This window comes from Sinocyclocheilus anshuiensis, unplaced genomic scaffold, assembly GCF_001515605.1.
Source record: "Sinocyclocheilus anshuiensis isolate Anshui unplaced genomic scaffold, SAMN03320099.WGS_v1.1 scaffold1838, whole genome shotgun sequence".
Lineage (NCBI taxonomy): Eukaryota > Metazoa > Chordata > Actinopteri > Cypriniformes > Cyprinidae > Sinocyclocheilus > Sinocyclocheilus anshuiensis.
This window is the reverse complement of record NW_015546122.1, coordinates 79,164-92,604: the sequence shown is the minus strand read 5'-3', so window position 1 is coordinate 92,604 and position 13,441 is coordinate 79,164. Positions and strand designations below refer to the sequence as shown.

At 39.6% G+C, this 13,441-nt stretch overlaps 1 protein-coding gene across 2 annotated transcripts in view; it reads right to left on the bottom strand.

The window, feature by feature from the left end:
• Positions 1–11,828, bottom strand: part of map3k12 (mitogen-activated protein kinase kinase kinase 12) — a 39,558-nt gene extending 27,730 nt beyond the window's left edge. For both annotated transcript variants that reach the window (XM_016502847.1, XM_016502848.1), the window contains exons 1-2: positions 11,603–11,828; positions 914–1,434 (exon numbers count right to left, since the gene is read on the bottom strand). In XM_016502847.1, the coding sequence (XP_016358333.1) occupies positions 914–1,337 (424 nt within the window). In that variant the 5' untranslated portion in view covers positions 1,338–1,434; positions 11,603–11,828. The remainder of the gene's footprint in view (positions 1–913; positions 1,435–11,602) is intronic.
• Positions 11,829–13,441: the final 1,613 nt, after the last annotated feature.

Genomic DNA, 13,441 nt, shown 5'->3' with positions numbered 1-13,441 from the left:
CAGTATGCAATAATAATGTATTGAGTGTATTGGGACAATAAAGCCCTCCCTACACCTATCCCTAACCCTACCTGATACTTTATTGTCAACTTTTTGATTATTTCCTTCACTTTTATTGAAAATAAATGCCTTTCTGATGTGATATGGGATTTGAAAAGGGAGAAAACATTTCTGCAAAAGGCGGTCACAAACTTGGGTCGATCGCGTCAAAAAGCATGTACTTTATCATCTACGCCACTGACGTTTGATGAGCATCTTTTGTAGTGTTGACTTGCCCAATCACACGTTGGTGGGCGGAGTTAGTGTAAATAGCCTCTGCCAACAAGGTGGGCTGTTAGCACTTAGTGTAAATAGACACTCCGTTTTATATTCAGTAGGTTTGTTCGGTAGCTTATGCAGTATGGCGTTCGACTTGAGAGGTGAAGAGCTCGGGTGCAAATCCCGTGAAGCTACGGTTCCACAAAATAATTCAAATCTGCATATAAGGAGGTTCAAATGGCAAGGTTGCATCAAAAAATCCGGTTTTATACCAGTTTTGCATTTGTTAACACTATCGGTAGGTTTAGGGTTGGGTTTGTCATATGGGATATTTCCAACACGATAGAGCATTAACTTTTAGCGGCACTCCCCAGATATCTGAATTCTGAACCGCCGCAATACGTACCTGAAGCAACGTAATAAAAACACAGCAATACGTGACTATATCAACATGACAAAAACATGCCAGGGTCACAAATTGAACCCGCGTTTTAGCGCCACTCACTGGACGTTTCACTTTGAAACTGCCTCGAAATGTGCGGTAAGGTACGAAATAACGGTGATGCAGAAATGTATTTAGAGGCACATATTTCCAGTTATCCCCGTCCAAAATGACACTAAAACACCCCGACCGTTCTCGGACTGCCGTACTCACCCTCCTGGCTCTGCTTGTGCTCTGTCGAGTAGGCTTTCCCAATCATCGTCCACACTGGCTTGAGGCATCCGAACAAGCCTTCCAGAAAGCCTCCTCCACCCGCCTGCAGCCGGAAGCTGTCGGACTGGTTGCGGACGGCTCCGCCCTCGGCCCCGCCCTCCTGCAGCTTGAGCACGCTGTTGGAGAAGTTGGTGGGCTCGTCGCTCAGGGTGGGGCTGTTGCTGTGGGTGTGAGTGCCGCTGCCGCCCCCCACCGGGTCGATGGAGAGCACGTTACGGAGCACGCACTGGGTCGGGGTGAGTTCGGTGTCTGGCGTGCTCGCCGGCACCTCCGAATCGGGCCGACAGAAGGGGGGTTCGGAGAGCGGGGTGCTAAACCCTGAGAGGGATGGGGAAGGGGCATGTTGCTCATGGACACAAGCCATGGGGGCAGAAGGGGCGAGGGTAGCCCACTGCGTTACCCACCCTTAAGAAAAGTGGCCCTCACCACTCGATCTGTAGCAGCGCTGCTCGTCAACACACCTGGAGAGAGCAATCACAACACAAGCCGTAAGTGCTGAGAAAGAGCATGATTCTGCTTACTGCTTACTATGAATGGCAATCAAATACCAGAGTGTATTGGAGATGTAGTGATTATGGTGGACTGATCACATGTGTGGATCAATACCAACAATGCGAGGATGTGTTCAGGTATGTAGGAACCACCTAAACAGACTGTTTTCAGACAGTGTTCTCAAACAAATTCAAGTTGGAAAGAGTAAAAACACATTTAAAGGGATAGTTCACCCCAGAATGAAAATTCTGTCATTAATTACTCACCCTCATGTCGTTCCAAACCCGTAAGACCTCCTTTCATCTTTGGAACACAAATTAAGATTTTTTTTTGATGAAATCCGAGAGCTCTCTGACCCTCCATAGACAGCAATGTAACTTGTTTTCTTTGCGAACAAAAAGTATTCTCGTAGCTTCGTAAAATTAAGGTTGAAACACTGATGTCACTTGGATTGTTTTAACGATGTCTGTACTACCTTTCTGGGCCTGGGAGCATTTCAGTTATGTAGCGAGGGTCTATGGAGGGTCAGAAGAAAGCTCTCTGATTTCATCAAAAATATCTTAATTTGTGTTCTGAAGAAGAACGAAGGTCTTACAGGTTTGGAACGACATGAGGGTGAGCAATTAATGACAGAATTTTCATTTTTGGGTGAACTATCCCTTTAACCCAGTCCTTCCAACCACTTCTTCCAACACCATTCTCTGCACCAACCAGCCAAAGATTAGTGTCATTTCAGTAGCCTCCCAGACAGCAGACAGTTTCGGCCCAGATCCGGCCCACATCTGGCCCGCATGGATTTCACATGGGCCAGATGTGGGCCGGATCTGGGCCAACACTATGTTGCTGTCTGGGCTGAATAACAGAAGTCTTTTTATTATTGAATTATACACACTATTATCAGTCACCAACTTATATAATTTTGTAAAAAAGAACATACAAATCAGTTTTGCACATGGACAACATTTATCTGAGCAAGCTGATGCCCATATTTTGATACAATTCCAGCATGTCTGTGACTTCATAGATACAGGCTGATTGGCTGACTTGATCACCAACCATACTGCTATATTTGGGGTTCTCAACTCTGGCCCTCGAGGTCCACTGTCCAGCAAAGTTTTGCTCCAGCACTAATTAAGCACACCTGAGCAAGCTCATCAAGGTCTTCAGGATCACTAAAAAGCTATATGCAGCTGAGTTTGATTAGGGTTGGAGCTAAACTCTGCAGGATTTTAGAAGCCTTGTGCTATAGAGTACTACAGTGCCGCAAATTTGTCCAATTCTGGAAGTATTTTTCCCACTGGAATTTTTAAAAAGTCTAGAGAGTTATAAGCCATGAATCAAACCAGCCTGCTACAAGGAGAATCACAACAAACTTTGATTCGAAGCAAAAAAAGTATTTGAACATCGGACAAAAAGATGAAGGTCCCCATGAAGCATTGTGAATGGCATACATCATTTGCAGTGCTTCATAAAGAGCTTGTCTGATGTGATTTGCTTGCTTTGATTGGTGGAGAGCTCTCTGCAGAATCATGGGTAATGTAGTTTTTCACCAGGAAATCTACTGTAAAACACAAGCTTAAATAACTTGTTTAACTAAAAGTTATGATAACAAGTTTAAATAATGTAGGCTGATGGCTTCAACAAAATGCAAATATCATCGATTAACAACTTCATGACTCACAGTAGCTCTGTCTTTATGGATCATTTATCATTAAAAAATCAATGCCCCAATGAGGAAAATGAATGGGATTTTAACTTCTGGAATGAGATTTTTATTTCTTTGATTCATAACATTTTCAGAAGAATCATTATCACTTCAGCAACATGGCCAAAATTATTCTTTGTCAAACAAAGCACTACTTTACAAACTACCCATGTGTGAAATACCTTTTTGTGCTCAAAATCTCTCATTGCACACAAAGAATCGATGTAGAAAAGACAAGACGTAAACAGATAACTTATGCCCTTAACTATTATTTGACTTTAAGAACACTTTATTTGACTCAGACTATTGCCTTCTTCATAATGCACCATTGAATTGTTGTGTTTTCACACTGGCCTCTACACAGAAAAGTAAGTTATTTCTGGGATACAACAGCAAATATCATCTTTAATAACAAACATGTACATGATAAGGTTGACCACATTTACATCACAACAGTAAATAATCTAGACCCTAACTCAGAGTTTTGGCTGCTTCAATAGTTTACATTCTTATTTTTGATTTGTTTCCATTTGTTTAATTCATTATCTCCTGATGCTTTCATTTTCTAGAGGCACAAACTATCTGTTCACTGCTGCTTCTGAAGCTCCTCTGCTCACGCTGCCAGTGTGAAGACTGTAAATATGCAGGACAATCGTGTCTCATATTGTGAGCATTTGGTGAAGGGAGAAATAAAAGACAACGTCATTTCCTCTTGATCTTAACAAGGAATGATATCATGACAGCGCAGAGCTGTGTCTGTCCATCAGTCCATTAGCTGTTCTTACAATAGCAATCTCTTATTATTTGCTGGTAACTTTGGCGGTTGAATTGGGCACATTGAAACATAATTCATAACATAACTACATATGATGAAAAACAGCAAAATATATCACAACAAAACAACTTGAATTATTCTACTTAGGCTAGATTTTTATGCAAACATAAACTCTTCAATATTGAGCTTTAAAGATGAATCGAGAGGACTCCTCCTCCTGGGTCACATGATCATAAATGGTAAAATGACGTCCTTGTAGTGAGCATCATATGTGAACTATGTGAAGAGGGTAACTTGCTTGCTTTCATTTGGAATGACCCTCGGGGCCAAATTTACTATCAGCTTGTGTCAGCGCAAACCCTCATTTGGCATTAAAAACTACTGTCAGGATTTACTAGATATTTACTAGTTATATTCTGAAAAATATGGTATATTTAACTTTCTAAAATTTAGGCTTTTCGTTAGTCTAGATTTTGTGAAATCTGGATCACAAGGCAAAGAGCCAGATTTACTAGCAGACAGTGTTGCCAAGTCCGCGGTTTTCCAGCAGAATTGGGCTACTTTAACACTGTTGCCACGGGTTGTTTTTCATGTCCGCGGGTTTAAGCGACCCCAATAATGTGATGTTTAGCCCCTAAAATGTGAATTTCACCAGGGGAACCCTTCCAAAAAACGTGTATTTTAACCTCCGAAACGCAATTTTTACTGGGGGACCGCCCTCAAAACGCGATTGGGCTAGTTTTGAGTAGTGATTGGGCAGGTTTTGTTTTGAAAACCTGGCAACCCTGCTATCAGCTTGCGCCAGCATAAAACCCTCATTTGGCGTTAAAAAACTACTGTCAGGATTTACAGTGGGAAATTAGTGCTGAAAAGGCGTGGAGAGTTATTTTTGCAATTCATATCAAATTTCAAATTTTAGCTAATTTAAGCTATACTTTTTACCCTTGAACTTTGCTTAATTATAATTTTTATAAATATATAACAGATTTAAAGCTCCTGAATTCTTCACCACTTAAAAGCACTGCACTGCTCAATTATACAGTCACTTAAACAAATAAGCACAAGTCAACCTGCCATATCAAACAAGACCACATGGAGATGCCAAAGACCACTAAAGCAGCCTCTTTGACCTGACTGTTTGTAGATACTAAATACAGACCCATTCAGAATCATCAAACACAGCAAAAATACAAATGAAAAATAAAAGCATTCTGAACGTGTGTTCATCGATATGAAGGCGGCTCGACGTCACCAGCCTCTTTCACAACAAGCAATCATGTCTATTAAGGTTGCACGGTACACCGGCACTACGGTAATATCACAATACTAAAGCTTCAAAATACTGCCGATGCCACTGTATTTTTTAAATGGCAGTGTCGTCAATACAGTACAGCGGCAGTTTTGCCAGATTGGAAATGTCCAAGTATCATACCAGAAGCTCAAAATTATCGTATTTGGAAGAAAATAAACGTACATGAGTCAAACGTACAGAATACAGCTATTTATCTAAACCAACAACTTTTTGACATGACCTGCAAATTACCACAATAGATAACTAGGTGTACCGTGTCTACATTGGACGCGAGCAGTGCGACAAAATACTATACAACCCATTATAATCAGTGACTGGCTGCACTGGATGCGGCACGGCGCAACACTTTTTCATTATTGATCGTACATCGTACAGAGGTCAAAATTAACATACAAATACGATAATTATCGTACATCTTGCAACACTGGTGCCCTGTGAAGAAAATGCTGTGTAGAATTCACACCTTATATAGTAAGTGTTTCCCGATGCTACACTTCATTTTGCAATGAGACGCTGGACATCGTTGTACGCACTAGTTTATCAGGAGAAAGTGACAGAAAACATTAAAAAAAAAATAGGAGCACAAACATCACTCATCATAACAACAAACATCATAATATCTTTCTATAAGAATGTATTCTGTCAGTTCGCCCGTTGCTGAGTTTACCTCTTCTGGAACAGTGAGAACACGTGTAATGCTTCATTTATAGAACCACCCTTGTGATGACGAATGCAATTCCATTCATCAACAGTGCCATATGCACTCGGTTATCCTTATAACATTATTTTAGTATTATAAATGAATTGTGTATTAATATTCTGCCCTCCACAGTTGGAAATTTCAAGATATGGGGGCAAAAAATGGTCCTGTATGAGTTTTTGTTTTCTATTTATAACATGATAGTTCGGCAATATGGCACAAGCAAGAGTGTTGTTCTTCCTAATATCAGCACAACTGCAAATGTGATTTTATACAATAGTTAAATTTACAAAAAGTTAATATTAAATGGCATTTTGGACACAACATTGTCAATAAAGATGGCATTTTGCAGTATTTTGCAGATGTTCTAAACAAAGCAGAACTGCTGTGCTTCTCCGAGCAACACACAGCGGTGTTCTGTTTTGTTTCTGAATTAATCTGTGTTTTTGAACAAATCAGGCAAATTAATGATTCACTGAGCCATTCCTCGTTTCTAAATGAATCATATGTTTTGAATGAATCAGTTAAATAAATTATTCAGTGCCACTTATTGGCAATTAAAGGAAAACCTGGTCTGTTTTCATTTATGGATTTTGATACTTCAGCTGGTATATATTGTAGGATATATTTATGGTATCGTGACAACCTTAGTGTCTGTGTTTGGAGCATCTGATGCCCATATGTACATAAACACCACCGATCCTCACCAACTTCTCCAAAACACTCGCTGTACATTAATTTTGACAGCTACATGAATTTATTGCAGTGTGTTCATGTAGAAATACAATGTTATAGTGATCAGTGCGGCGAGAGCGCAAGCACTATTACAGTCGTCATCTATCAGACTTTATTACCACAACACTGATTTGCTGTAGTTTGTACTATCATAGGCTCATGCAGCGGTCGGGTGTTCAGTCTGTATTTCACACAGAGCGATAAGAAACAACTTGGGCTGCTGTGAAACAATCACAGAATACGAGAGAGCTTGTGCTTTTTTTTAACTTAACATATAAATAATAAGATTAATATAGTTAAATGAATTTTAGGTTATCTCGTGCCCCCTAGTGATCTGTGGGCCCTCAGTTGAGAACCACTGCTATAGGTAATAGCATTGGGGCAATATAAGGAGATATGCATAAAATAGTCTTAATATAACTGCAGACGCGAGAATGTTTTTTGTTCGCCATATACTGAATGTGTACAGTGCAACAGTACTTTCACACTAACTACTGCTGATTTATTCTATTATTATTTTTTGCACTGCTGCAATGACAGTGACAAGCCAAAATAACATATTACAGTAAGTAAAAGATTAACTCTTTATTGTTTCAAATGACTAATAACTATTAAACAGCTAATAACTGAGACAAGCCAAAACAACACATTAAGTAAAAGATGAACTCTTTATTATGTCAAAGGATTAATAACTTAAAGGGGTCATCGGATGTAGGGCTGAACGATTTTGGAAAATAATCGAATTACGATTTTTTTTTTTACCAATATTGCGATTGATTTTAATATGCAATTATTTTTTAAAGCTCTTTATGTTCTGTATTATTCAACAAAGACAAGCTATAAATCATTGTATAGTATGACCAACACAATATTAGATAGATTAAACATAAATGTTCTTTTCTGTAGGCCAGGCCTATATGTTACGATGAAATTAGGTGATGCATGAATTGATATGAATGACATTTTTATTTAACAACTACTATCACAGTATATTGACTGATTTGTTGAACTTCCAACCTTGTAAGTATGTAATAATTATGGCAACATAAAGCACTGACAAATAAGCCTGGTGTAAACATTAATATGAAAGTCAGTAACAAATCACACTTCATGCTGTCCGCTAAGGCATAGGACACACACAGGCTTTCCTCCTCACCAACGACATTAAACACTGTGTCTACATCGGACGCGAGCGACAAAATACAGTAGAACCCATTATAATCAGTGACGCTGTCTACACTGGATGCGGCGCGGCGTGACGCGACACGACAAAACTCGACATTAAGCCTTAATGCCTTGTTCACAGCACTGCTTAGACCGATGGGTGTGTGTCATCAAAGTACTGTGAGAGCTATAAGAGAGCACCGACGTCTCCTTATGCTTTCTCTCCCCGTACTTTGATGTCATACACCGATCGATCTTCAAGTCGAACACACGAGTGTAATCACAGCCTCTGCGATTGAAAAATCGCGTTTTTTTCATATCGCGATATTATCGCAAATGCAATTAACCGTTCAGCCCTAATCGGATGCCCATTTTCCACAAGTTGATATAATTGTTTAGGGTCTTAATGAAAAGTCTATAACATACTTTGGTTCAAATGTCTCAATGGTAGTTTAAAAAACAGCCTTTTTACCCTGTCAAAAATAGCTCTGTTCACAGCAACCTGTTTTGTTGGATTTCCCTTTAAATGCTAATGAGCTCTGCTGCCCCCGCCCCTCTCTTCTGTGGGGTGACGAGCCATCCTGTTTACTTTAGCCACATTTAGCTGCATTTAACTTGCTAACTTCGAACACACCTCTTTACTCTCGCGTGTCACGTGACCGAGTGTAATCGCAGCCTCTGCGATTGAAAAATCGCGTTTTTTTCATATCGCGATATTATCGCAAATGCAATTAACCGTTCAGCCCTAATCGGATGCCCATTTTCCACAAGTTGATATAATTGTTTAGGGTCTTAATGAAAAGTCTATAACATACTTTGGTTCAAATGTCTCAATGGTAGTTTAAAAAACAGCCTTTTTACCCTGTCAAAAATAGCTCTGTTCACAGCAACCTGTTTTGTTGGATTTCCCTTTAAATGCTAATGAGCTCTGTTGCCCCCGCCCCTCTCTTCTGTGGGGTGACGAGCCATCCTGTTTACTTTAGCCACATTTAGCTGCATTTAACTTGCTAACTAGCACATTATTAGGAAAGGTGATTTGCAAAGATTCATAAAAGAACCTTATACTCACTTCTTCTGTAGGTGAGGCTGGATCATGAATGATTTGTGCGAACATAGACGCATTTAGGTAGATCGGAGGACGCATTCCCTTCAAAAACGAAAGTAATGTGTTAAACACCAGTGTCAATCAACTATCGTGGGAGGGGCCTGGGTCTGTGTGATGTCACACAGCCAAGCATCTGCGAACGGCTTGATATGAGAAAGGGCAAATGATTTAACGAGATTTAAAAAAAAAACACCGGGTGAATCTTTATCATTATAAGGTGGTTCTGTACACACACTTGTAAAACTTGTAAAAGTGCATGTCACATTCGATGACCCCTTTAAAATGTCAGTCTCTGAAAAGATTACTAAAAGATGACTGTGTTTAACACACTACTAGAGGGCAGAAGCAGCGCTTACTGCAGCATAAGAAGAGTTATCGTGTTCTCAAGAATGATCTGAGCAAAGATTTCAAATATGAGCAATTCATCTGCACATCAGTGGAACTGATATGAGCACTGGACACCCCTGACATCTGATTGGCCACCCCAAAATTTAATATGCCACTATTTAATTTTCTTCATTTAATCGTACTGAAAGAAGCATTTATTTTAGTCTCGACTTGAACTCAAGGACGTGTGCCGCATCGTGCTTTATCTCATCCGGTGTACCTTCCAGCCTCTACTAGTACACGCTCCCACGCCACATGTTCGTTTTCTTATGGAGTGAAACACATCGCGGAGCAAAGAGGACAGAGCAGGTTACCTTTGATAATAGAAAACAAAGTCTCAGCATTCAAATTCTGTTCGTCTTAATAAGAATTTCAAAAGATAAATACAGTTTTGGAGCTCTTTAGTGGCGCGACGGTTCAAGTTCAGTGGAGTGCATTCTAATTAGCATTAAAATAAAAATGAATGAACATCTGAGGGCATGTTGAAAGATACACTACAACTTACTGAATGTGTAGTGTCTCATGTAATCACTTAATGAATGTTTCAACCGCGGAAAACATTGTCACATAACCTCAGAAAATCCATTCGGTGTCCATAAACTAGCGAGAAAAATGTACACTAGAGAGAAGAATTATGCAAAAATTATATTTATTATATTTTTACTTATATAATTACTTTACTCAATTTACTTTTTACAACATTGGGTTGCCTTGCCTTCTATTGGTGGCTTGTTAAAACCAATAAATCCTAATGGAATCCTAAAACACCATGTACAGAAAACCATTTGTTAATGGTTTCAATGGTTAAAAGTTGATGGTTTGTAATGTTTGTAATGGTATTTGTAGTGGAAACCATTAGAATTTTCTGTGATGGTTTCTATAGTTTTGGGTTTTTTTCAGCAGGGATATGAACTTGTACAAATCAATTGTTACTTTTAATCTTATTAATAGGGTTCACTGTAGAGTTTAGTTTAGAAAAACTGAGGGAAAAAATGACACATCGCAAGCTTGTTAATTTGTCCTGAATAATTCTCACTCCAGGCTGAACTCAAAAGTTGTCAGTCCTGTTTGAAGTAAGCTGAAGTTTTAGGTTTCCTGAACAACATTTACAAAATTCACTGTATAAGTTAATGTTAGATCTTTTGCTCCAACCGCTGGTTAATCAGATGATAGAAATAAGAGAAATAAGTTCCGATACACTAACATTTTTCAAGTTACGGTAGGAATGTATAGCTAATGTGGGGTAATGTGAAGTAATCAGCAATCGTAGGATTTATTCATGCTTTTTTTTTATATGCCAGATTGGAGTTATACACTGATTTTCTGTCATGGTCTATGGACCCCTGAATGTGCCTTGGCCACCCCATGTAGCTCCACCACTGCTGCACATCATTAAAAACGACCCTATATCGATCTCTAAGAGGTGTGCATATGTTCAGTGCTTAGATTTATATCTATTTTTGTTATATTTTTGAGGCACTGTTTCTACGTGTAAACCCAGTTTTATTTACATGATGTTATTGTTCCACTACTTTGTGTTGACATTGATTTTGTTGGCCTAGATAACTGTTTTACATGGTTAAGTGGGTAGCTGACATTCAAGCTTTAAATATTAAGCTAAAACCATTTTACACCATTTTTCTAATTCTATAATAAATCTATACATTCAGTTTTGACCTCATATCAATAATTTCCTAATACATTGTCACACTACTGTTTTTGGTGAACTGCTGGATATACGAATATACACGTCTGTGTTTACATCCATTCTAAACAAAACCCCTGATGTTCACGGACATGTTATTTGTGATTTACCCACAATCCCACAGGCTGGCCCTGCTTACTGCAACGCGACATCACCGAGTCTATTGTATGTATATCTGCGTGAAATATATTCTGTATATAGAAAACACCGCTCTTCCGCGCGAACCGACGCTCACGCTCGCGTCGCTTCACAATACGACAGGATTGCATAACAAACGCACGCGTTCTTACACGACACGATTCTTCACGCGCGTCGTGTAATTACAATATTACGCGCGTGCAGTCAAAAGCATCGCGCAAACGCGGATGAAAGCGCAGTAAATGGACGCGTTCGCTCAGGTGTGATGTCATTGGCGTCAATGGCGCGTGTGAACGTGTGAAGTACCGCAACGAGTGATGCGCTCCCAGCATCAAACACACACACACACACACACTCGATTAAAGCGCTCTCCGCGGCTGGCCCGAGCTCTCGGTGATGATGGAGCAGTACCGTATCTCCGGAGGATGCTGCTGCTGTCGCGGTGTCAGGAGACGGATGGATCCGCTGTGGTCCTCGCGGCTCCGCGGTAAACGCGTTCTCCTCGGTCACCGAGCGCTGCTGCTCTCCGGGCTCGGCGTGTTTTCACCGGATCCCGTCGGCTGGACTGCTGATCGCGGATTTGGGCTTCATTAGTCGAGCGGAAGGAGCTGTTCCTCCTCTACGGTGCTGAAGTGACGTCACGCGGCGCAGGGGGCGCGCGCGTCAGCGTCAGCGCGGACATGATGTCAAAGCCGCTTGCGATCTGTCTGTGACCTTCTGATGAATTCACGTTTACAGCGTTTAAGAAGCATCTGCTCTCTTGATCGAAGGTGTTTATACGCTGCGTCGATAGATATGATTCATATCACATTTGATGTAAAAATGATACACACCGATTGCATTAATATTACTATTTGAAATGTATAATAATAATGATAATGATAATAGACCTAATAAATAAATAGATACATTTACATTTAGTCATTTAGCAGATGCTTTCATCCAAAGCGACTTACAAATGAGGACAACAGAAGCAATCAAAACCAACAAAAGAGGAGTTCAAACATTAAACATATACAGCACAAAATCAGTCTTTACGCAGATGCCATATTACTGTATTTACAAGATCCCCCATCATCATTACAAGAAACAATTAAACTTATCGATTCATTTTCTCACATTTCTGAATATTCAGTCAACTGGAGTAAATCTTCTATTCTTTCATTAGATCACAATAGCTTGGATGTGACATCCCAGACATCACCTATCCCTCTATGCACCAGTCACATCACATATTTAGGCATTAATATTTCACCCAGGCTGTCAGAGCTGGTTAGTCTTAATTTTACCCCATTACTCAAAACAATAAATGATGATCTTCAACGTTGGATGAATGTACCACTATCCATTATGGGCAGAATATCAGTAATTAAAATGACTATACTCCCTAAACTAAACTATTTATTCTCAGTGATACCAACACAACCCACCCTCACCTGGTTTAAATCTTTAGACTCAATCATTATCAAATTTTACTGGAAAAATAAGACCCCAAGAATTAAACTATCTACTCTACAGAAACCAAAAACACAAGGAGGATTGGAAGCGCCACATTTCTACCTCTACTCTCTGGTTAATCAGCTTCAGCAGATATACAAATGGATTCACCCAAACCCATCAACATTCAGACCATTAATCTAGAACTTTCACCTTCAGTCTTAGAGTTAATTAATATATCGTCCTCAAACAACTACTCTCCAAAATATACAGAATAATATTAAAATCAGACAACACATTAAGCGTAGCACATGCTAAATGGGAATCAGACCTATATATTGCTCCTGATGCTGATTTCTGGACACAAATCTGCAAAAATATCTACTTTATGACTAAAAATTCCAACCTGCAACTTATACAGTATAAGGTACTTCACAGATTTCACTTAACCGGGTGTGATATCTAGGTGAAAGAGTCACTATGTGCTGAGAATTAACTGATTTCTGTGGCGTGAGGCGGCTAGCAGATGGTAGGTTTAGCCAGTCTGTCTGCTTCCTGACCTGGGCCCCAGTTATTTACAGTTTTTTACGATTGCTTACACACTAAAATTAAACTTTTCCAACAATTAGCAAAACCTTACACTCAAGGAGCAAAACACAAGGCTAGATTTGCACAACTGTAAGCACATTGTCAGCTTCACACTATTTGCAAAACATTACACACAGTGATTTGCAAAACACTAAACACACTTGTATACATCAGACACAGAAGTATATCATGATGTCACTTCCTTGCAATTCCAAAGCACTGACT